We start from the raw sequence: 25445 nt of genomic DNA, 5'->3' as shown, positions 1-25445 counted from the left end.
ATAGTGAAATCCATTATAAATAGAAATTAATCATATTAAATTCATTAAAATATATTCCTTATCAGTAAAAACAGCATATTTTAACCATCCTATATCCTTCCTAGTTGAAGTTGTTGGTAAGCCATTAGTATGTGTTCCACATTTTGCCAAATTGTCCCACATTATGAGGGCTAGTGTTCCTCATTTTAGAGATGGAAGGTTGAGAACTATGGTGGTGGTGGTTTTCCCTACGCTTCTGGATAAGCGTTGCAGTTACCCGAGGTCAAAAACAAAGGCAGCCCTTCAGGTCTGAATATCTTCTTTAACTTAGTATGGGATTCACGTTTTCGGACAGAGCACAAACTTTTAAAGATTATTACAATGCCCACCACGATCTCATCACTAATACTCTGCTTGACAAATGCCCAGCCCCTGCATGAAGCCGACTTTTTTACCATGCCACTAACACTTCAGTTCCACCTGATAGGAGTTTTTTCTAAATACTTCAGTTTTCCTGAGGAAAATGCCTGCGCCTTTTACAGGAGATCATCAGATTAAACATCCAACGCATAATTTTCTGCAAGTACCCTGAGTTTGAGAAATTGAGAATGTATTTCCCTCTCACTTTTAAACATGCCAACAAAGACTTATGGAAGTGTACCCCCCCCCCCCCCCCCACACACACACACACACACACACACACAGAATTCTATTTACTGAAAATACTTCATTACTTGCCATACGTCGTTCAAATAAAACTTGGAACAATTTAGTTAAAACAGTAGTCACGTCGCGGAGCGCTCCAACATTATCATTTATTCAAAATATGCACAACCTTGCAATCAATGTGACCAAAAAACTCGGGCACTTTGATTTACTTTGTTTCGTTACAAGTTGCATGCCCTTCAATTGTACCTGATTTTGCACCATATTTTTGTCGTCTCCCATGAATTGATTTCTGGTAAATTACTCTGGATTACAATCTACCGATACTTAATGTCAGCCTTTAAAGTTTTTTGTTTCCAATTGTTAACAAAGCATTCTGATCCAAAACATGATGTTCTATTAATATTTTATGTAAATTTGAGTAAGATTTACACATTCTCCCCGATTTTTGGGCCTTTGCGCCCCCATAGCATGTTTGGATTTATTCAGAATTCTTGAGCAAACAATTTATGATTAGAAGTGTGTGTATAGTATGCACAGTCTCCCACGGACAGTCATTTTCACCTGCTGAACGCCATGCTCTCATGAATCCTCACTAACGTCCCACACCAGTATGTCGAGAGTTCAATGAGCAGGGGACCGAAACCAAACTTGTATTGTCAGGGATTAGAGTCTAATTCCCACAAGAGATGGTTGCCGGGCAACCCGACCAACCCGCTTCTTTTTGCTCCGTGCCTGAATGCCGTGAAAATGCATCCTCCTGCTGCTGAATGACGTCACCTCCCTCGCTCTGTGTGTCTCCCTCTCTCGCTCTCTCTCTCTCTTTTGTAAACTCCCGTTGGAAGCGAGGAAAGTCCAAAGTCTGGACAGAGCAGCAAAACTACCTTGCACTGAAAGGCAATACAGGATAATTTCTTGCTCCCTACTCGTCGAGCACGGATCTGTATTATATAAGTTTACTGGGAAGGAAAATGCAGCAGACTGTCACTCTGAAGGGACCCTCGCCCTGGGGGTTTAGGTTGGTGGGAGGCAAGGATTTTAGCACACCTTTGACCATTTCCAGGGTAAGTGCATGCATCTTTAGCTTCTTAAATTGACACTGTTCCACGTTGCTTGTGCCTACTGGGAATGATCACGTCTCAGGAAAGGTTGAGCTTTGTATATCACTGTCACTGTCTTGTCACATTTGTTTTAACACCCCATCACCCCGCATAGAACTAGAGAATCAGCAGCGTGTCACTAACTCTTCTCTCAGGAGGATCTTCTGAGTTGCTTTCTCGAATCTCGACGAACAGCCGAATCTTTGTTTGTTTCTTTTTGCTTGTTTCGTTAACGTACTTGCACTCTTCCTTTTAGATGAAACTATTATTTTACAAAAAAAAAAACTCATTGCAAGTATATATATATGTGTGTGTGTGTGTGTGTGTGTGTGTGTGTGTGTGTGTGTGTGTGTGTGTGTGTGTGCGTGTAAGCGCGCGCTGCGCAGGGTATCACAACAGCTAAAAGTGCAGTTACAGCTAAAGTTCTGTACTTACACAGGTGTATTCAGGACAGATGAAAACTATTCTTCCAGACGTGTGCTTGTATGGCCATTGAATGTATAGTGACGTCTGAAACCTGTTGGCAACTGATGCAGCAATAGGAAAGTAACTAATTTTCTGAATAATAAGAATAAAATACATACTTTTTATCCATATGTTTGCATTCTGGCCATGTAAAACAGTGCAGTCAAGAAGTAATCAGAGCACAAAGATGTAATACTCTTTCTAAAGAAGAATTCTCGGTCGTGAAAGATGTCCCTTGTTCCTTCACATTAGATGCTAGTTTTGCTCAATTAAATTTAATTTTTGTACTACTCCTTTCAAACTGAATCCATACAGCAGTAGTCTGCTACTGTCTCTGGTGTGAAACTTAGGGGTATGCAACGCACAAAGTGCAGCAAGGTTCCGGTAAAGCATAAGGTCCACATGGGACTGCAAACATGGAAGAAAGAGAAGGTTTGCTGCAAAACCGGATGCAAATGTTCATTTTTATAATGAGTTTACTACTTAACAGACAATGGTTGAAGCAACAACATCTAAAATTGATGTTAGAGGTAACATTTGGAGTCGTATGCAGGTAATTTAATATTATGTGTAATAAGCAGAATTTTATGACTACACTATTTGTTGCAAGCATATGTATATACGTGTGTGTGTGTGTGTGTGTGTGTGTGTGTGTGTGTGTGTGTATATATGTGTATGTGTATATATATATATATATATATATATATATATATATATATATATGTATATATATATATGGGTTAATATATATGGCATCCGTACTTTCGTGAAAGTGTGCTAAAAAAAGTGAAGACCGTGGGGAAAAGGATGTTGGTGAGATCACGGCACAGTGAGGATAAGGGAAGAATATAAAAGTAGGAGGGTACAGCCCCCCCTCATGGGGGTGCAGGATGGCTTGCACCCCTGTGTAAATGTTAGTTCTGTTTTTTTTTTTTATTTTATTTATTTAATTTTTTGTACACTTTAGTGAAGGTGCTTTTTCAGTGAAAAGCACTTTCAATGCTAAAGTATGTTTGTCCATTTTCGTTTCGGTGTTGTGGGCATTCTGTAGATTGTCCTAGATCCATATATATATATATATATATATATATATATATATATATGTGTGTGTGTGTGTGTGTGTGTGTATGTATATATACAGTGGATATAAAAAGTGTACACACCCCTGTTAAAATGCCAGGTTTTTGTGATATAAAAAAATGAGACCACAATAAATAATTTCAAAACTTTTCCCACCATTAATGACCATTAACCTGTACAATTCAATTGAAAAACAAATCTGTTAGGGGAAAAATATAAAAAATAAAAACATACAATAAGCAGGTTGCATAAGTATGCACACCCTTAAACTAATACTTTGTTGAAGCACCTTTTGATTTAATTACAACATTCAGTCTTCTTGGGTAGGAGTCTATCAGTATGACACATATTGGCAATATTTTGCAACTCTTCCTTGCAAAAGCGCTCCAAATCTGTCAAATTGTCAGATCTGTTGTGCATAGCCCTCTTCAGGTCACCCCACAGATTTTCTATTGGATTTATGTCTGGGCTCTGGCTGGGCCATTCCAAAACTTTAATTTTCTTCTGGTGAAGCCATTCTTTTGTTGGTTTAGATGTATGCTTGGGGCCATTGTCATGTTGAAAGGTGAAATTCCTCTTCATCTTCAGTTTTTCTAGCAGACGCCTGAAGGTTTTGGGCCAAAAGTGACTGGTATTTGGAACTATTCATAATTCCCTCCACCTTGACTAAAGCCCCAGTTCCAGCTAAAGTAAAGCAACCCCAAAGCATGATACTGCCAGCGCCATGCTTCACCGTGGGGATGGTGTTCTTTTGGTGATGCAAAGTGTTGTTTTTGCACCAAACATACCTTTTGGAAGTGTGGCCAAAAAGTTCAACCTTGGCCTCATAAGACCATAACACATTTTCCCACATGCTTTTTGGAGACTTGATGTATTGTTTTGCAAATTGTAGCCGAGCCTGGATTTTTTTTGTGTAAGAAAAGGCTTTTGCCTTGCAACCCTACCCCATAGTCCAGACATATGGAGAATATGGGAGATCGTTGTCACATATAGTACACAACCAGTACTTGCCAAAAATTCCTGTAGCTCCTTCAGTGTTGCTGTAGGTCTCTTGGCAGCCTCCCTGACCAGTTTTTGTCTTTTCATCAGTTTTTGGAGGGATGATCAGTTCTTTGCAACATCACTGTTGCCCCATATTTTCTCCACTTTTTGATGACTGTCTTCACTGTGTTCCATGGTATATCCAATGCTGTGGAAATTTTTTTGTACCCTTATCTAAACTGATACCTTTCAACAATGAGATCCCTTTAATGCTTTGTAAGCTGTCTGCGAACAATGGCTTTTGCTGTAGCAGGCAACTGAGTAAATGTCAGGAAAATCCTACTAGGACAGCTGAACTTTATTTGGGGTTAATCAGAGTCTCTTTAATTGATGGCAGGTGTGTACCCAAGAAGACTGAGTGCTGTAATTAAATCAAAAGGTGCTTCAAGAAAGTATTAATTTCAGGGTGTGCATACTTATGCAACCAGCGTATTGTACGTTTATTATTTTTATATGTTTTCCTCTAACAGATTTGTTTGGTTTCAATTAAATTGTACAGGTTATAGGTCACATTAAAGGTGGTAAAAGTTTTGAAATGATTTATTATGGTCTCATTTTTTTATATCACAAAAACCTGGCATTTTAACAAGGGTCTGTACACTTTTTATATCCACTGTATATATACACACACATATACATACACACACACACACACACACACACACACACACACACACACACACACATGCACGCACGCATGTGCACAAACATAGACAGATAGATGTGTGTGTTTATGTATGCATTATATGAAACACCAGCATCAAAAAAATTGGATAAAATATCAATATTAAAACACTGTCATCTTCCAAGTATCAGTGTATGTGTGTAACTATTTAATATGAGAAATGGGGTAGACCACTGGAATGCCAAAAATTCCTTTTACAAGGAAGTTCCCAAAGGCACAAAAAGGCAAATCTGTTATGAAAAAGACAAATCAAGAACAGATGAACAGTTTTACGTAGGCAGTCAGCATTTTAGAAATGTTTCGTGTAAGACAGTTATGCTACATGTGTTTCTGCAGAGCAGCTTATTATTATTCTTTATAGTAAAGTAAACAATGCTTTAAATTCATTCAAGGTTATAAGCTTAAGTAAAATCCAAGCAGATAATTAAGGGTGGGTAGTAAGTGATGACAGGAATATGACTTTGCTTGAAAAGACCAAGGACAAAGAAGCAAGAGTCTGAAAAAATTAAAGTAATCAAGATTGTAATAAAAGTGCCTCCCAACCTTATTAATTTGGTGTCTGATACGCAAGATAATACCGTGCAAAAATGCCTGAAAAAAAACTTTAGGAATTGTTGATAATTATTGATTTTGAAATAGGAATCTTAATAAATTCATGTAAATAAATTGTTTTATCTGTTTACACTATCATTTTTCTCAGAAAGGATGTGTATAGTAGTGTTGTTCAAGTATACGGTGGAAGTGAAAAACTTGCATTGTTTATTAACACTGATGTAATATCACCATGGGAAGCACTGAAATGCCTTTTTGGCCCAGGTCATAGACTGAAAAGACTAACCAATCTGTCCAGTAAACAAGTCTAATAAATATATAAATGGGTCTTAATAACAAGTTAAGGAAGGATAGTAACCATATGTGCCGGATTCCAAAAGAGTTGCTTTAAGTGCAAGTTCTGTCTATAAACAGGCTTACACTAAGGGCCAGATTCCAAAACACCTGCTATCAGCCTGCTCTCAAAGCAAGTCTTTTGGAATCTGGCCTATAGTCTACTAACATATGAGAAAACACCGCAAGCAAAAAAAAAAAAAAGAAGAATCTGGATGTTAATAATTATAAGCCATAACAAAGCAGTGTAAAAAGCAAACATCAGTCTCTAAGGACCAAAGTGAAAGGGAGTGAAAACAGAAAACTGATGTAAGCTGTTGACAATAGTGTATCTGTGCAATGTGGTGAGAGAGTAAGAGACAGAGTAAAAATGGAGAAGTCAGGAGAGAGATAACAGTGAAAGTGATGAGACATGAGATGCAGGAACTGTTGTTACACGTCTGTTTAAACTCCGGACAGTATTATGTGCACTGGTGTGAGTAAGTGTGTTTCACGCACACACAATACACACACACACACACACACACACACACACACACACACACACACACACACACACACACACTACAAATAAGACTAGAGCTGCACCTGTGTTTCACACTGAGCTATTTCGTTTTGAATCATTTGTCGTCTCATCTTCAGATTAGGCTGGAAACAGTAGGAAACAGATTCAGGAACATTTTGGGTTACCACCTGTCCCTCTTGCAAAGGATAGTCCATTTTTGGGCAGTTGTATCCTGTGAAAAAATCTAAAAATGGCAAATGTCCTGAGATTTTAGGGCAAAAAATATTTTGTAAGCTTTCTTTAGTAGTTGCATAAAACAGTTATTTTGTATCTGAAACACATAAATATTATGTTATGTGAAGTACCATAAGCAACTGAAATGTTACAAGAATAAGGTTTTATTTTGACAAACAAGTGAAGCTCTGTCCTTTGCACTTGCCATGGGTATCTTTTGTCCTACAAAATCTGAAGTTTCTACAAAAAACTTCCCATGTTGGGCATTGGAAAAGGTGGCAACCCTATGAACATTTTAATCATCAGACCAATTTTACAGTGGTGGCAAGTTATGCCACTGTATGCTCCATGTTCCACACTGTAAGCCATCATTTCAGAACTTTGGGGTAGCACTCACCAAGTTTTATTGAGACATAGACATGGAAACACCTGTATGAGTCTGACTACCCTGGAGGACCCTGTGTGAGACATGGCTTGCATGCTGTTTCAGTTGTCACCACTCATTCCTGTTCACCCTGTGTGCTTCTAAGGCTGGAGAGAGATATACAATGCAAGAGCATGCGTCGGCACTCTTTCTGTTAGAAGCAGAAAAACAGTTCATCATTTTCACTATTTCATATCTGAAATGTTAAGCGACATTTGTAAAGTGAAATTAAACTCAGGGTATAACTATGTGGATTTAGAACAGTGTGGTCACAGGAAGCAACTTTTGTTTATAATATGCAGGTATAATATTATGTCATATGTTAAGAAGTGTTTGTGTTCAAGACCTAACGGGTAAGTACAGGTTGCTTCCACCATATGGAAAATGAAAGAAAACTGGAAGGCTATTCCTAAAATTTGAGACAGGCATATTCATTAAAGTCTTATTTGTATCTCCCCTTTTGGTTTAGAATTTCAGTCCTTTTACACTTTTCAGGACTTTCTTCCACTCCATGATTTGTATGTTTATATCTTAAGTTCAGTTAAGTGCCTGTGTCAGTGTTTTATTCTTCATGGTGAACTGAGCTGCAGAGGTCTGCATCCTGTGGCTCTGGAGTAAAATACAGTCATTAGTTAAAATATGTCTCCTGGCAACGGCATTATTAAAACACTTCAGAATTACTTAAAGGTTTATATGCAGACTGTTGACAAATATCATTTTTGTTTATAAAATCAGTAATCACGAGTTGTGCTGTTTAACTTCTTAACCAGGAGGCTATATCCACACAGCTCTCAGAATATCTGATTAGTGATGACTTATCTTTTGAGTTTATGTCTGTTTTTACAGAGAGATAGTAAATATTTTACAGGAGGAGAAAATTCATGGTACACAGAGTGCAAGCTTTGGAAACATTTGAACTAAAATTACTTACCGCCCAGTGGTATGGTCACCTCAGAACTTGTTAGGTACTGTAAGGAGGTGTGGGCGTTATATGGACTTTTTAGGGATTTAGACCACAGGGTTTTAGTTCTCACTTCAGCAGTCTGCGTTGTGTACATGTGGTGAATCGTTGGTGGAAATTTAATATCTTATGGAAAAATGTTTTGACAGGAATTGCATTGATTTCTGTAATAAATAATATAAATTTTTAGGTATAAGATGTAAGTAAGCATACAGTAATGCTTCCTTCATAGAAGTAGTTCCTAATGAATAATAGCCTTACCTGGATTACAAGAATAGCCGTCCTTAGGCATAGGCCAACAAGGCGGCCGCCTAGGTCGCCACTCTAGCAGGGGTGCTTTTCCAGTATTTATTTGGTATAGGTTGACCAGGATGGGGGCACTGGGTGGTGTGGGGGGGGGTGCCATTGAGCCCTTTTGCCTAGGGCACCAGTTGACCTAAGGCTACTCCTGATTACAAGGGGTAGTGGGTTGAAGGATATGAAAATATGTCACTGACTTTTCACTAATAGATTCATGGGTGAATACTAGGCTATACTGTTACAAGCCTAGCCAATAACCAGGTGTCAGAATTTAATCCTGTACCTTTTATCATTCAGTTAAAGACTTTAACCATTATGGGGTATACATGTAGCAGTCACTATATAAAAGGTGATGCTAGGAAAGCAACTAGGTTAAATACAATAAACCACAGTGAAGAGGAACTGCTATTGATGGAACAGAATAAGTAGACCATTATCTGTGGTATGAGAATAATTTTACAGGGCATGTGAGGTGGTCAGATAATTTACCTGACATGATATTTTTATAATTTCTTTGTGTTACAGAGGGAAACATGCATGGTTGTTGTAAATGTTTTGAACATTTTCAGGAATTGTTTGTGCACTCATATCCCTCAGCTGTCCAGATTTTAGTGTGACATCTCTAACTTGTTGTGAGATTTTTAACTCCATCCATCATAAAGATGGAGAGTATTTTGAAAAGTTCTAAATTAATAGATGTTGTTGTTTTTCGGCTTTTCCCGGTTAGGGGTCGCCACAGCGGAACTCCTGGCATTTAAAAAGTGTCCAAATTTGGAGCATTTTCTATAATTATTATTTTTTTTTGCTTTTTCTTTATCTCTGCAGGCAAAAGGTCTTTATCTTCTTAGTCTGTTATATCTTTAAATGGCTTGCATAATCTCAAACTTTTATGTCAACATTTGAAACTGTGCTATGCAGGTTTAAAAGTATTGAATAAGCAATGATCCAGTGAAAAGTGATTTAAAGAATACGGTCACAAATATTGCTTAACTGAAACAGTCTTAGTACCTTGTGTTATAACCTGGGGACTCAAATATATAGAATGAACTTGTCACTCATACCTTTTAAGGAGGCAATGGTCTTCCCGTACAGAAGTATCATGCTGAGTTTTCTATTTATGCTGCATTATAAAGTTAGAAAGAATTTTGTGCCCAGCTCTTTCTGTTTGGCTGCTACTACAGCATATGTTTAATGGAATGTAAGATTATAACAGCATTTATTACATTATATACTATACACATATAGTAAGAAGGACTCAGGTAGTGTAAGTTTGAAGTGACCATGCTTATGCAGAGTCAAGGCCACCCACAAATACTTTTACCATGATAAAACGTGGTCATAGTTGTTGCTTATACTGCCTGGTGACCTTGTACTGCTGAATCAGCATACAGAGGTTTGGTAGCCTGATGTGGCTAATCCAACAAGGTGCATCTGATGTCTGCAATAGTGCTTACCAATCACTGAAGCCTTCACTTGTTGAAACATACTCTTAAAAATGAACCTTTCCACAAGAACTGGTGGGTTTTCATTAAGTTCATTTACTTTGTGAACATAAAATAGTTTGAGAATTAGTAATCTTTTTGGCATCTTGCAGCACCCCTTATAACAGAAACTGTTCATAGATTCCACTTTGCCCTAATCAATATACCTGAATGCCATGGAGAGGTACACAAAATGCTTTGTGCATTTCTAGTACATGTTACAAAAATGGTATATAAAAAAAGCCTGACTAATTAAAAAGTAAATAAACAAGTAAGCATATTTGGCTATTATTACATTGCTACTCTACTAAAAATGTGTGCTATATGTAAAGTGTGTGTGTGTGTGTGTGTGTGTGTGTGTGTGTGTGTGTGTGTGTGTGTGTGTGTGTGCACGCACGTGTACGTGCATGTAAGCAATGGTACAGCAATTGCGTAATTGTTAGAATTATAAACCATACATTTGTGTAGGAAATATTGATTTCTTTTGTGCATGAATTAAGTTTTTCATATTACAAAGGGTAGCAATATGTCAAGCAAGAATTTATTAGTGTCAGAGTCTATTCGCTCTGCATAGTATCCTTTAATATTGCTAGCCTGAATTGTCACAATGACATGACGTTGATGATGCACACTGATGTAATATATGTACAATAAGGCTGGATTGCACTTATTTAAAAGTAACAAAGCTCAACAATTGTGTTCCCAAATCTGATAAATCCTCCTGATGTTTGTTATTAACAATATCTCCTTGTGTTTTTCACATTGTTTGCACAGTCATTATGCAAGATGAAAAATACTTAACATCTCACCCTCAAGGTGAGTTTGTGCAGTGAATGTACGCTCCTTTTGCGGTATCAAAAATATTTTCTTTTTTCGTGTTGGCTGTATGAGAATGTTATCTATTACATTCTTTAATTGTTTTTGGGAAAACAGTTATGTTATATATTTGAAGACAGGCAATGTAATGCTGCCAGCAAGAAAGGCTCTGTGACACCGTGGTAGGACAACCTTACTGTATTTGTTTAATTATTTATTTATGTTTATTATTCAGGAATGTTCAGCCGAGAAGATCCATTTTCCTAGAGAGAGTGAAAACATAACAGAAATTTTGACAGTATGCAGTGTAACACATACAGTTAAAAATAAATCATTGAAGTAAACAGACAGGCATTTCCAATCTTTTTTTAGCGTTTTGTCACTCTGCATTATGAGTACATTTTTTTACACAGAAGCAAACAAACATTGAGAGTGACTTGAGTGCATCAGTTGATTTTGTGTATGCATTACAAAAATGATATATAAATAAAAGTCTTAGTAATTAATCTATTCATCAGTCAATCAGTAAATAATCTGACTACATCGCTTTTTTACTACATAACCTTTGGTGGGTTGCAGTATGCACTGAAAGTGTCAAAAATGTAGTAAGAAATAAAAGAAAGAGTCCAGTAGAGGGAATCAACTATCGGTGACAAGTTAACATTTGAAATTCATTAACATTTAAAAAGAAGTACCTATGACAGTATGAGTTACGTGAGTCTGTAGACCTTTGGGCTGTATGCTGGACAATTGGAAACTGAGAATACCACACTGTGGCGGGAACAAAATATGAGATATTGTTTGGATTAGATAGGACAAAACAATGGTTGCACCAGCATTTGAGTTAAGTAAGCCTTGTGATTATAATTCCACTGGAAGTTAATTTTATTTATTTATTTGTTTTAATTTATAATTTGCTGACCATGTTAATCCCACTAGGCTAATGGCCTCGTTTTAGGGGAGATCAGAGGTGGTATTTGTACTGACAATGGAAAGTTTGGCCTGGGCAGCAGAGAACTTCCTGCTTCTGTTCCTGGTGAGGAGAAAGCAAGAATAAGCTGTGTAGTAATAGGGGGAGACGAGAGTAGTTCAGCTGGTGACAGCAGTGTAGCTCTCTCAGTCAGACAGAAAACTGTTGAAAAGTGAGTGGATAGTACAAATAGTCAGCGTCTAGCTGACTTTAAACCTCAGGATTTTGAAGAAGTTGTTGTAACTGAAATTGCTTCTGGAAGTTTGCTTTGGTTGATCTTGGAGAAGAGTCTGAGGTTTTGTGGTTGGATATGATGGAGAAGGCTTTTGGAATGGACAGTGAGTTGGACAGAGAGGAAATGAGTCATGATTTGGAAGGACATAACATTAAAGGTGTGATTCAATCTGGAAAATCATATGCTGTTATATTTGGAAGAAGAAAAAGGGTTGTTTTTTCAATAAGAAAGAAGAAATAATGGGCAAATATTTTGTGTGGGATGATTTAGTGTTACCTTTGGGTTTTGAAGAAAAATAGATTAGATCGTTGATTCATTTGGAGAAAGAGACATTGTGATTTAACATTTGAAGCTGAAGACTTAATGGAAATAATTTTGTTTAATTGTGAAAAAAGGAAGTTTACCCATGAAATGAGTTCATATTTTCCAGGTTAGGGACTCAGTAAAAACATTTTTTTTTCAGTTTAATACTGATGACGTTGAGTTAAAAAATGTTAAAATGATTTTTTATTTATGTGTCATTCAGTTTCTGATATTGTCAGAGTTAAAGATGAGAGGAGTATTTGGAATTAGGGGATGGGAAGTAGATATTATTTTAATATATGAAAATGATGTGATAAAGCATTTACCAAGTGTTATGTATGTAGATGGTAATGAAAAAATGTGATCAAGCATTTACCAAGTGTTATATATGTAGATGGTAATATAGAACAATTATGTATGTGGGACACGCAAAGACATTTTTTTTTTGGGGGGGGGACTCAATCATCTGATAAATGAATGTACAAGAGTAAAATGTAGTCAGTGTGGGGAAAATGTCATATTATGAATAAGTGCAAAAGAGGAATACAGAATATGAAAAAAAAGTGAAGGGCATTTTTGGTTTGATTGTAAAAAATTATAAGCAATATAATGCTGAGCAGGATGATGAAGAAAGTATTGCAATGTCTGAATGTAATGAAGATGTAGGGGGAAAAACTGTTAAAACAAAGAGACTGAAGGAATAAAAGGTGACTTAGATAAAAATGTTATATTTCAGGATATGAAGGTAACTGTACTGAGACTGTTGAAATTGAAGAAATTGAAAGTGATAAGTCAGATGTTTGTGAAGGGAGTGCAGTGCAAATCTTGTTAGGAAAGACATTTGAAAGGTACTGGAGTAAGGGTGAAGAAAATAAGATTTAAAAAATGTCATTAAAGATTAAAAAGAAAGGTAAGAAGTAACTTTAGATGAGTTTCAGTCTGATTCTGTGGATCAGTGAATAATTTTGCATAAATTCAGAAACATTTTCAATTGGGGAAAGAGTAAAATAAGAAAATGAAAATTTTAAAAACTTAAACTTAAAAAGAAGGAAAAGTAATAATTTTAGAGTACTTTCAGTAAACATGAATGGTATTATTAATACTGAAGGAAGACTGGGGATACTAGAATGGTATACTAAGTGTAACGGCGATGTTATGCTTACAGAGGATGTAAGATTCCTGACAAATGAAGAAAGACTGCGAACAGAAAAATTGTGGGAGTGGAAAAATAATATGGAATTTATAAAGTGAATGGTCTAGAATGGCTGTATTGTGTTAAAAAACAGTAAAAATTATAGATGTGATGTTGGTAAGGGAAGGTTACCTGTTGTGGATGTGAGATGGAGAGAATATGTTTATAGAATTATAGCATTATATGCATATACAAATGGCAAGGAAATAGAGACATTATATGCATATACAGAGTGAGAATCTGTTTAATCAAATATTAAATTATGTGGAGGTTAGCATGAAAATTATTACTGCAGGGGACTTTAGTTGTGATTAACAGGGAAAATGTAAAAAGAAAGGAAAATATGTTAAAAAGTACAAGAAGGGATAAAATGTGGTAAGCTAGCTGTGTGGAATAAAAGTCAATAGACTTATAGAAGAGGGGCAGTTGGATCTGACATTGATTATTTTGTACTGTCAGAAGGTTTGAGTATAGCAGATGGTGATACAGTAGAGATAGGTTTTTATGAATGGAGGTGATAGAAGATAGAAGAAAGGGAACTGAAGTAGGAAGAGATGGTGAAGGCTAAGGATAAGGCACATGGAGAGTTGTATGAGAGGTTGGACACCAAGGAGGGAGAAAAGGACCTGCACAGGTTGACTAGACAGAGGGACCGAGATGGGAAAGATGTGCAGCACGTAAGGGTGATAAAGGATAATGAGGGAAACACACTCACAAGTGAGGAGAGTGTGTTGAGCAGATGGAAAGAGTACTGTGAGGGTCTGATGAATGATGAGAATGAGAGAGAGAAGGTTGAATGATGTGATAGTGAATCAGGAAATGGAACAGATTAGCAAGGAAGATGTAAGGACAGCTATGAAGAAGATGAAGAATGGAAAGGCTGTTGGTCCAGATGACATACCAGTGGAAGCATGGAAGTGCTGAGGAGAAATGGCAGTGGAGTTTTTAACCAGCTTGTTTAATGAAATCTTGGAAAGTGAGAGGATGCCTAAGGAGTGGAGAAAAAGTGTTTTGGTACTGATTTTTAAGAATAAGGGTGATGTGCAGAGCTGTAGTTACTACAGAGGGATACAATTGATCACTCACAGCAGGAAGGTATGGGAAAGAGTAGTGGAAGCTAGGTTAAGAAGGGAGGTGATGATTAGTGATAAGTAGTATGGTTTCATGCTGGGGAAAGAGCACTATAGATGCAATGTTTGCTCTAAGAGTGTTACTGGAGTAGTACCGAGAAGGTCAGAAGGAGTTGCATTGTGTCTTTGTGGACCTAGAGAAAGCATATGACAAGGTGCCTAGAGAGGAGTTGTAGTATTGTATGAGGACGTCTGGAGTGGCAGAGAAGTATGTAAGAGTGGTACAAGATATGTATGAGGGTAGTGTGACAGTGGTGAGGTCTGCAGTGGGAGCGACTGATGCATTTAAGGTGGAGGTGGGATTACATCAAGGATCAGCTCTGAGCCCTTTCTTATATGCAGTGGTGATGGACAGGTTGACAGATGAGATCAGACAGGAGTCCTCATGGACTATAATGTTTGCAGATGATATTGTGATCTGTAGTGAGATTAGGGACCAGGTTGAGGAGACCCTGAAGAGGTGGAGATATGCTCTAGAGAGGAGAGGAATGAAGGTCAGCAGGACTAAGACAGAATATATGTGTGTAAATGAGAGGGAGGGAGGGTAGAGGAATGGTGAGGATGCAGGGAGTAGAGGTGGTGAAGTTGGATGAGTTTAAATACTTGGGATCAGCAGTTCAGAATAATGGTAAGTATGGAAGAGAGGTGAAGAACAGAGTACAGGCGGGATGGAGTGGGTCTAGAAGAGTATCAGGAATGATTTGTGACAGACGGGTACCAGTCAGAGTGAAAGGGAAGGTCTGCAATAGGGTAGTGAGATCAACTATGTTATATGGGTTGGAGATGGTAGCATTGACAAAAAGGCAGGAGTCAGAGCTGGACGTGGCAGAGTTAAAGATGTTAAGATTTGCACTGGGTGTGACAAGGATGGACTGGATTAGGAATGAGTATATTAGAGGGTCAGCCCAGGTTGGATGGTTTGGAGACAAAGTCAGAGAGGTGAGATTGCGTTGGTTTGGATGTGCTGAGCAGGGATACTGCATATATTGGGAAAAGGATGCTAAGGATAGAGCTGCCAGGTAAGAGGAAAAGAGGAAGGCCTAAGATAAGGTTTATAGATGGTGTGCGAGAGGACATGCAGGTGGTTGGTGTGACAGAGCAAGATGCAGAGGACAGGAAAAAATGGAAACAGATGATCCACTGTAGTGACCCCTAACAGGAACAGCCAAAAGAAAAAGAAGAAGATCACATTAAATAATACAGATTATAATTTTTTTATCAGAATAGCTCCGAGGAGAATAGAAGGGATGGTATTATGGTAAAAGTATATATGGTATAAAATGGAAGGGGTGCCAGGAATTATTACTGGTGAATCTGAGCAATTATGAATGATATTATAAGTAAAGGGGAAGATGTGAAACTTATGGTAGGTGATATTAGTAAGGCATTTGATACAGTAGGACATAGTGCTTTTTAGGATGTTATGGAAAAGTATAGAACAGGAAACAGAAAAAGGAGAGTGTGTACGTCAGCATATAAAAATGAAAGAGTAAGAGTATTAGTGAATGGGTGGCTGAGTAAAGATGTATGTGTGAACTGAGGCATAAGATGAGGATGTCCTATGAGTGGGGTATTGGTTGCATTAGTGTTGAATGTGATAGCGAGTGATGTAGTGTATGAAATGAAAGATGCTAGATATGTGATGCAAAAGAAGTAGTGAGTCCAACAGTTTTGATGTGTGCAAATTATATAGTTGTGATTGTTAAGAATAAATATGGAAGAAGGAAGTGTCAGTTTGTCTGAATGGCTGTTTAAATGAAATGGAAATTGCCTTCAATAAAATAATAAAGATAAATGTAAAGGAATGGGTGACACTGTGAAAATTGGAGGGATATATTTTTCAATGAATGAAGTATCTTTGTGAAGGATAACATTTGGGAAAAAATATATAGTTATGAGACAATGGAGGCTTTTGATAAAAAAAATGAAGGAAATATGTTTTATGTGGAGAATTTTCCAGACTGGTATTCAAGGAAACAAAGTTTGTTTTAATGGGGAAAATAGCATGCATGTGAAATGTTTATGTGATTCCAGGAAAAATAAGAAAAATAAATCATGCAATTAGTGTTTTCTTTTATATGGGGTTGAAGATTAAATCCAGTGAAAAAGGTATGTTGTATGACAGAAGATGAAGGGGGATTTGGGTCATTAAATCCAGTTTTTTTCTGCATCTTTAAACTTGTGTAGAGTATTAAAGTGGGTAAATGAAGACAATGAGAAATTAACAGTGAAAATATTTAAATATAAGTACAATTTTGGGACATGATGAGAATAAGAAAAATAGAACTTTTTTTTTTCATTTATATAATCTTTGTACAAAATGCTAACATGGAAAATGAAAAGTGATTATACAGAGAAGATTAGAAAGATGTGTTATAATTATGTTATGAAACACTATTATTACATAAATTCATAGGGAAATTTACCAGAAGAAGTGCTAAAAGCTATTAAAGTAAGCAAAAATGGTTTACTAAGATTGTAGAGTGTCAGGATTTCCTATGGAGTCTGGTAATACGTAAATTACTGGTAAAGGGAAATATACTATATAAAAAGAAAAGTAAAAGATTGTTTTTATTTTATGAGAAGGGAGAGACACAGAGCATGCTTTCTGAAATGTAAAAGAGTGGCTAAACTCTGGAAAAATTTGTGTGAAGAAATTTGTTAAAGAATATTAATGATGTAGACAATGTAAATCTGAATATGATTATGTTTGTTTTTTATAAAAACAAGAAAGGGTTTGTGAGAAAGGTAGAAAATAATTTATTTTATGTAGTATGGGCTATTTGGCATAAAAGATTGAATGAAATTTTGATTGATAGGAATTGGATTTTGGCTGATATATTGCAAGAAAGTAGATTATGGTTTTAAGAAGTTGGGATCAGTTGTGGAAGAATAGCAATGATGGTGGTATATAGGAATGTGTAGATGTGCACCTGTAAATGTGTATATTTTGTAGATATATAAATATGTAAATAATGTTTTGCTTATGTTGTGTTAATTGAAGGACCCTACTATTTTGGACAAGTGCTGTGAGGCCTTTTATATCCACATAAGGTACCACCAAATAAAGCAGATGGAGCCTCAATTTAACATGTCATCCAAAGGGCAGCACTCTCAGGAGTGCAATGCCCTCCTTTTGCTGCTTTTCAGACTCAGTATTGGAAAATTAATGCAATGGTATGGTGTGGAAATGGGGTCTACAGTCTTCTACACAAAGGTGAGTGTGCAAGCTTTTGAGCTATAGAGACTGAGACTTCAGTTTATAAGGAAGTTCCTTTCGGATTTTTAAACATAAGCATGATACTGTGAGTTTATGAATTTGCTTGTTTTAGGAATGCTAAATAGCCTGCAACTAGAGGATCTGAGTTTGCATTAAACACCTGTCCAGATGATAGCATTTGATAGAGAAATGCAGGGTGGTAATACAGAAGTTGTCTGGCTCTGTGATGTATAGTGACAGAATCCTGGCTATGACTCAGATGATGCCAGCATCTCATATTTAAGGACTTAGCATTTAGACAATAAGTACCTCCTCAGAATACTATTGGCATAGATGGGAAAGAAAGAGAAAGGGAGGAAGAGAGAAATATTTAGTGAATGGAAGGGTAATGTCCCAGGCCATGACCTGTATGAGCTTGTTCAAAATCAGCTGGAGTTAATTAAGACTGTATGACAAACACCTATGTTCAGTGAAACAGTGTTTTCATTTACTTATTTTATATTTAATTTATCCTTTGTTGACCAGGTTAGTCTAACTAGACTAATGACCTCTTTTCAGGGGAGACCCAAGGTGGTATTTATACTACTAGGGGAAATTTGACTAGAGCATCAGGGAGCTTCCCCTGCTCTTTTCCTTAGGGGGTTGCATTTATGTGTGGCACCTGTTCCGGGTGCAAAGGTGGCAAAGAGAAGCAGGAAGCTAAAATAAGCAAAAATGGAGCTCAGAGGAGAGAATGGCAAGATAGATGATGTTTTTATTGCTGTTATTTAAACAGCAGATATGTCAAAGCCATCAGAGAAGGAATTGGATCTGAAGGAGAGTTTAAGAGATGAATATGGTATGTTGGAGACAGGGGAAAAGGCTGTCGAGCCTTTTGAAAGCAGTCTTAATGTGGTGGATGCAGTGGAGGTAGATACAGAAGAGTTGTTTCAACAGAAGCTGATTGAATCTGAAGTTGCAACACAAGGTTGTATTCTTACAACCCTCCAGTTGGGAGGGTTGCAGGATGATATATTGCTGGGGATGGTAAGTGAAAGTGAGACAGAACATGGTAGGGACATGTCATGGGGAGAGAAGATGGATAAGATACAGAACAAAGAAGTGCAGCAGATTGAAGGTATGAAGGCTGTGGAAAAATTTTATGCAGAAACAGTCAAAGAAGGGATGTGTGGTAAGAGAAGAGAAAGAAGTAAGTTTGAAGAAAAAGAGATTGTTTAAAGTGTGGATCGAACATAATGATAATACAGAGATGGACAGATATAAGGTATGGGATGAAGTTATCAAGACACTCAGAGTAAAAACGAATGAGGTAAGACCATTTATCCACATTAATAAAGAGACTTTTTGTGATATTATTTTTGATATAATGGAGAGATTTATAGAACAATATGAAAAAAAAAGAAAAACTGTGCTTCATGGAACTTGTATGTACTTAAGCCCTCTTTTTTGGGAAACTAAGAAAAAATATTATTCAATTCAGAACTGAAGTGGAAAAAGAAACTTTTAAAAAGCATTTGTTATATTTGTGTTGTGATGTATTGAATCTATCAAAAGTGTATGACAGTAGAGGTTTGGGAACTGGGGCATGGGATTGCAATGTGATATTGAAACTGGAAAGCAATATTATTGTGCATATTCCAAGTGTTATTAATGTCAAAGGTGACAGAGGCCTGGTTAGATATTGGGGACAGCTAAAACATGCTTGTTGTGCAAAGCCAACTTCATGCTACTGAAGTCAGAAGTGACAGACTTCATGACACCCATCCAGACAGGATCTGAAAGTTCAACTTCTGAATCCTACACTAAGGCACTGTACGAGCACATCTACTCATGCATGAATCGTGCCATCCGAAATAGAACCAAGATGCTCTCCTCCCAAAAAAGGAACCCAATCTGGTGGTCCCCTGCTATAAACAAACTATACAATAGAATGAAGAGACTGTTGCAGAAAAGAGGAAAATCCCAGGATGCAAAAATCTCCCTCACCAGCCTCAGTAAGAAGCTGAGATTCCATCCCTCATAAAATCCTCAAAAGCTAGTTACGAAAATAAAATTGCCAAAGATTCCAAAGACAACCGCAAGGCATTCTATAGTTATGTCAAGAATCTAAATGGCAATGCTCAGATCTGCTCTGAGCTACAACAGAATGGCATTAAATATACTGATCCCAAGGATATTGCTAATATCCTGGCAGATCGATTTAGTGCCAACTTCACCCTCCTCTCACCCCCGTAAAGGGCCCATCTCAATACCAAAAATTGACAAATTTCGGTAATCACATCCACACAGGTAGAAACCACACTCTCCAAAGCTAAGAATACAGCATCCATGGGACCAGATGACATCCCGGGCTGTGTACTACATAAACTACAAAATGAACTGGCACCTCACCTAAATGACATGTTTAATCATAGCCTCACCTCAGGCTTCGTGCCCACTGAGTGGCACACAGCTACAGTTATCCCACTCCACAAGGGGGGATCCACCTTGGATACCAGGAACTATGATCCCATCAGTCTGGTGAGCCTGATCTGCAAGGGCATGGAATGCATTATCATGGAACTTATAAACAAAGGCATTGGCAACCTTCAAACACTGGACCCCACCCGGTTTGGGTTAGTGATGGGCCGATCTTGTCTCCTGAACCTGATTGACTTCTTCAAATCAGTCTCCAGAGCTGTGGATGAGGGTAAGGCTGTCCACACAGCCTATCTGGACCTTGCCAAGGCCTTCAACACCACCCCCCACTCTGGAATCATAGATAAACTTAATAAGCTGGGCATAAATCCCTAAGTCACTCGATGGGTTGCCAACTGGCTTACTGACAGAACCCAGACTGTAAAAGTAGCTGACTCCAAATCCAGCTCCAGACAAGTGACAGGTGGAGTACCTCAGGGTTCAATCCTGGGACCACTCTTGTTTGGCATCTACTTCTCTGAAGTGCAGGCCAATACTAAGGGACTTTGGCTAACAAAGTTCGCAGATGACTGCAAACTGGGGGCCATTATTGAATCCCCAAATGATGTGGATACTCTACAAAAGGGCCTTACAGAAACAGATGCCTGGTGCCAGAGCCATGGGCTCAAGCATAATGCCAAGAAATGTATAGTTATCCCCTTTGGAAAAAAAATGTACCCAGGAATTACCACATAGATGGCAGTACACTAAACATCGAAAGTGTGATAAGAGACTTAGAGATACAGGTGGACAGTGGTCTCACCTTCGATAACCACATCACCACAACAGTCAGGAAATCCTTCTATGTGGCACACCTCATCACTAAGGACTTTTCATCCAGAAAAAAGGAGGTCATTGTCCCACTGTACTTATCCGTCATTAGACCCATTATAGAGTATAATGCCCCATTTGGTATGTACCTCACAAGACATCTGCAACAGCTGGAAAGGCCGCAGAAATACCTCACTAAAAGAATAACAGGCCTAAAGCAGATGCCATATGCTGACCGTCTAAAAAAACTCCAGCTATACTCTGTTGCGTATCGTCTACTCAGAGGTGATCTCTGCTTAACAACTAAGGCCATGTCAAACCCAGATCTGTTGGACATGCTCCACTTAAAGAAATCCCAATCCCTCAAAGCCACACACTCCAGGAATCTAAACCTTGTCATCACAATAAACAAAACATGCTGGAGGGATAGGTTCCTGACTCAGAGACTCCCTATACTCTGGAATAGACTGCCCATACATGTCAAGCAGAGCGCCTCCGTGGCCCTCTTCAGAAGGAACCTTGATGACTGGATGGGAGATAGGACATTCACCCCGGGGATCATGTCAGTCACCCTGCTAGACAGGGGTCCAGGGAAGTAAATATTGTGGGAAGAAATATCCAGGGAATTGTTATGGCTAAGCTTGTATAGGCCCTAGGGCTAATAGCCGAGCACCAACCTATGAACCTATAAAAAATGGATAATTTAATTAACAAATATGAAAAAAAGACAATGTTTTTCATGCAGGGGCATAGGACATGATGGAATAGAATACAAGATGTATAAAAATATGGCTATAGAGCAAAATAAATGGTTTATAAAATGGTTTCAGGTATAAAGAGTTATGCAGAGGTAACATTAGGATTATATGGAAAAAAGGAGAGAAGGAAGAAATACAGAATTGGAGACCAGCTGTGTTAAATAATGGAGATTATAAGATTTTTATGAAAATATTACAAAGAGATGGAAGAAAAAGTAGGTAATGTAAATGAACACATGGTTAGCATACAAAGAAAGAAGTTCAAGATTTATTGTTAATAATTAGGGAAATAGCAGATGATATAGTAGTTAGAAATGTTGAGGCAAAAGTAATGGCAGGAGATTTAAGTAAAGCATTTGATTCAGTTCACCACTCAGTATTATGGGATATGTTTAATAGATAATTCAGAGGCTTAAAAATGTGTGCATGTCAGCATGTAAGTATCACGTAGTGAAGATTGTGATAAATGGATGGTTGAGCAAAGACAGAAAGGTAGAAAAGAGAATTAGATAAGGTTGTCCATTGAATGGTACATTATTTGTATTAGTAATGAATGCAATGTCTACATATATGAAGAAGGAGATAAATGTTATGAGGTATATTTTAATTGAAGGGATAAAAATGCCCATTTTGTTAAATTATGCAGATGATATTATTATCACAACAAAGAATGAAGCAAGTATGGATACAGTGATAAAACAAATGCAGGAAATTATTCAGGTTATTGGTTTCATATTAAAGACAAAGGCCAAGCTTTAGATTTTGAGGGAAAGATTGGTGGAATTAATTTCAATAAGGATACAATTAAGATTCTTGGGATAAACGTCGGGAAACAAAAAACTGTAAATTCCATATGGAAAGAAAAAATAGACAAAATAAAACACCTGTGTGTTTTGGAATTCTTGTAGGCTTTCCTTTAAAAAGAAATTTTATTTAATACATTCTGTTTTTTTAGCAAAGCTTACTTATTTAGCCGGTATTTATAGTCTTCCTTTTTACTTTCTTTTATTTGTGGATCGAGGTTGAACCCTGTAAAAAGAGGGGTGCTGTATGTGAAAAGTGAAAAAGGAGGCTTAGGGTTAAGAAACCCTGTAGTGTATATGTCATCATTAAACATATGTACAGTGATGAAATGTTAAAAGGAAATGAATGTTCATTATAAACAAAAATATTAAGTTTAAAATATAAATCAGAATGGTTGATTTTTTAGTTTAAGAAAAAGGAGGGTTAGTTATAATAAAACAATGGAAAATTATCAAGACAAGATTATATTGTGGAAAATAAATGTGAATGAAATTGATAATAAGAGAAAAGAACGGTACGGTAAGATTATGAAAGGGTATTACAAGATATATCATTGCAAGGAATTAAATATTGAGAAAAGAAATGCTGTTATTGCAAGAATGAAAATATATAAAGACATGTAGACTAGGATTTTTATGTAGACTGTCTGTACACAAATTAACAGTGAAGGTGAATATGTCATATAAAAGTATAAAAACAGAGTCTGTTTATATTGTGGAAAATTTGAAACTTGTGAAGATTTTTTTTGGAATGTAAAAGATAAAAAATATTATGGAGAAAGATTATAGATAAGATATATGTCAGCAATTTTAAAAATGTGAATAATTTAATCATGGATATAATTGAATTTGGGTAGTATAGAAACAAAAATAAGAAAGAGGTTGAAACTCTTGATAAAAAATATTTGCTATATTATGGTTGATCTGGAATCAGAGAGTTAAAGAAATTATGTTTAATGAAAAGTGGGACTTGGCAATAATGTTGAAAAAATAAGGTATTTGTTGTGGAAATTGGAGGGGGTCTAAAAATTAAAAAGTATGTTTTATATATATGATGAAGCTAAATATAAAAAGAGGATGTGGTTTGTAAATAGTGGGTATATAAGACTGAAACTTCACAATCTTGAACTTCAAAAGACTGAAGCCTAAAATCCTAAAAGTCAAAATCCTGAAAACTCAAAATCCTGAATCCGAAAAGACTGAAAACATACAGGATTACAGGATACATATACTGACATTAAACAACACAAGCCATATTACTTTCCACCAAGTATAAGCAGGGGAGCAACCCCCCTGCATCCTCCATGTGGGGGGCTGTACCCCCACACTCCCTGATAATTAAATATATCAACTCCAAGATCGCAGTCCACAGAAAAAATTGGCAAACATACCATCACATGTTTCATGACTGCCTGTTGTAACCTTAGTAATGTTCCCTTTTAACTTGTTATACTACAGCATAACTCATAATAGTGTAGTGAAGTGCAACCTCGGAGATGATACATTTAAGTAGCAGGGGGGCTTGCCCCCATGCTCATACTTGGTGAAAACTGCTATGCTTTATCTTGTATGTGTTTCTACGAGTCCTTGTACTGGAATATTGTCATTATTTGTATCATGTATGTTTTCAGTCGTGGCCGTGGGCATTTGTTTATTTATATGCCTTATCCATGTACACACCCACTGCCCAACTTGCAGAGACTTAAAAGCATTACAGCCAAGAATGTCTTTCAATGTATGCCTCTGGCATTTTGTAGGTATAAGACGCATATCCCATTAGCAACAAGGCTGCTATCCCTGCTTATGACCCCTCTCCCAGGCAAGCTGTTAAAATACTGCTACCTTTCCTAACCCCTGTTAACTCTTCAAGTACTGTGGTCACTAGGCAAACCCAAAGAGCTTTTGTCACAGTCAGTATCTCCTTCCTCAGCAAGGAGCTGACATATGCATATTGTTAATTAAAGATACATATAGCTTATAATAATATTTATTACCTTTTATTTTTGAACGTTTTGCTGTGAATTAAAGTCTTCTATCTTACAAAGTATACTGTTTCACAAATTGTGTGCTTTTCATTAAACAATGAAGGGCAAGTAAATATAAAAAGACAGTACAGGGTACATTTTTTTTTCAGTGTAATGCATAGTTGGGGGGATAACAGCTAGCATTGGGTACCTATTTAGGAACTGGCCTACAGGGAGGTACCAGTTTCTGATGTATAATGCTACCTTATTTATGCACAGAAGCCCATCTCCAAATTTTCTTGTTCATTATGGACATGGAATGTCACTCCCAGAATCATGTCAAACAGCACTGTAATATAATTAAATTTAAAAGACCATGTCCTTTCCACCATCTGAAATCATCAGGATCGCTAATCCATTAGAGAGTACAATGCAGCAAACAATTGCAGTTTGAACAGATAAAGTTTAGCTATGCATCAAAAATGTAAATAATGCAGGTAAAATATTATAATTCAGTCTTTTTTTCCCAGAGGATGAAAGAAAGCATAAAAAAGAAAGCTTGAGAGTAACATATTGTTATCTATTACTTCTAACATGAAAGTAACTAACACAGATAACTTAAAAAATATCACCCCTCCACACACACACATATACACAGACTATTAAGCATATTGATGCATTGAAAGTTCTGAAGTGAAAAAGTAGATATCTCAAAGAATAAGTCTTCAGCTTTCTATGGGTTTTACAACATATGGCATGGCAGTACATAGTCTAGCAAATTCTGCTAATTTCAAAAGGCAAGACATTTCCTAGTGAAGTAAGCAATCAGTCAAGTTTTGCCGTATGCTTAAATAACTAAAACCCAGACCAGCTGTATCGCTTTTCCAGTGCTAAACATGCATAACCACAGAGTAGTCAAAGTGTTTGTGGTTAATTTAACACTGGCATTTACTTGGCTTAAAAAAATCTGAAGATTACAGCTTGCAAGGAAAAAATTTGAAAATGCATGGTTATAGTTAT

The 25445-nt window shown here is 37.0% G+C and overlaps 1 protein-coding gene across 1 annotated transcript in view; it reads left to right on the top strand.

Moving 5' to 3' along the window:
• The first annotated feature begins 1091 nt into the window (after positions 1–1091).
• Positions 1092–25445, top strand: part of PDLIM4 (PDZ and LIM domain 4) — a 1207050-nt gene continuing 1182696 nt past the window's right edge. The window contains exon 1 of the mRNA XM_044069192.1: positions 1092–1709. Coding sequence (XP_043925127.1) covers positions 1617–1709 — 93 coding nt within the window. The 5' untranslated portion in view covers positions 1092–1616. The remainder of the gene's footprint in view (positions 1710–25445) is intronic.

This window comes from Protopterus annectens, chromosome 4.part0 (genome assembly GCF_019279795.1).
Source record: "Protopterus annectens isolate FY-2018-M chromosome 4.part0, PAN1.0, whole genome shotgun sequence".
Classification (NCBI taxonomy): Eukaryota; Metazoa; Chordata; order Ceratodontiformes; family Protopteridae; genus Protopterus; species Protopterus annectens.
This window is presented reverse-complemented; position numbering and strand designations above follow the sequence as displayed.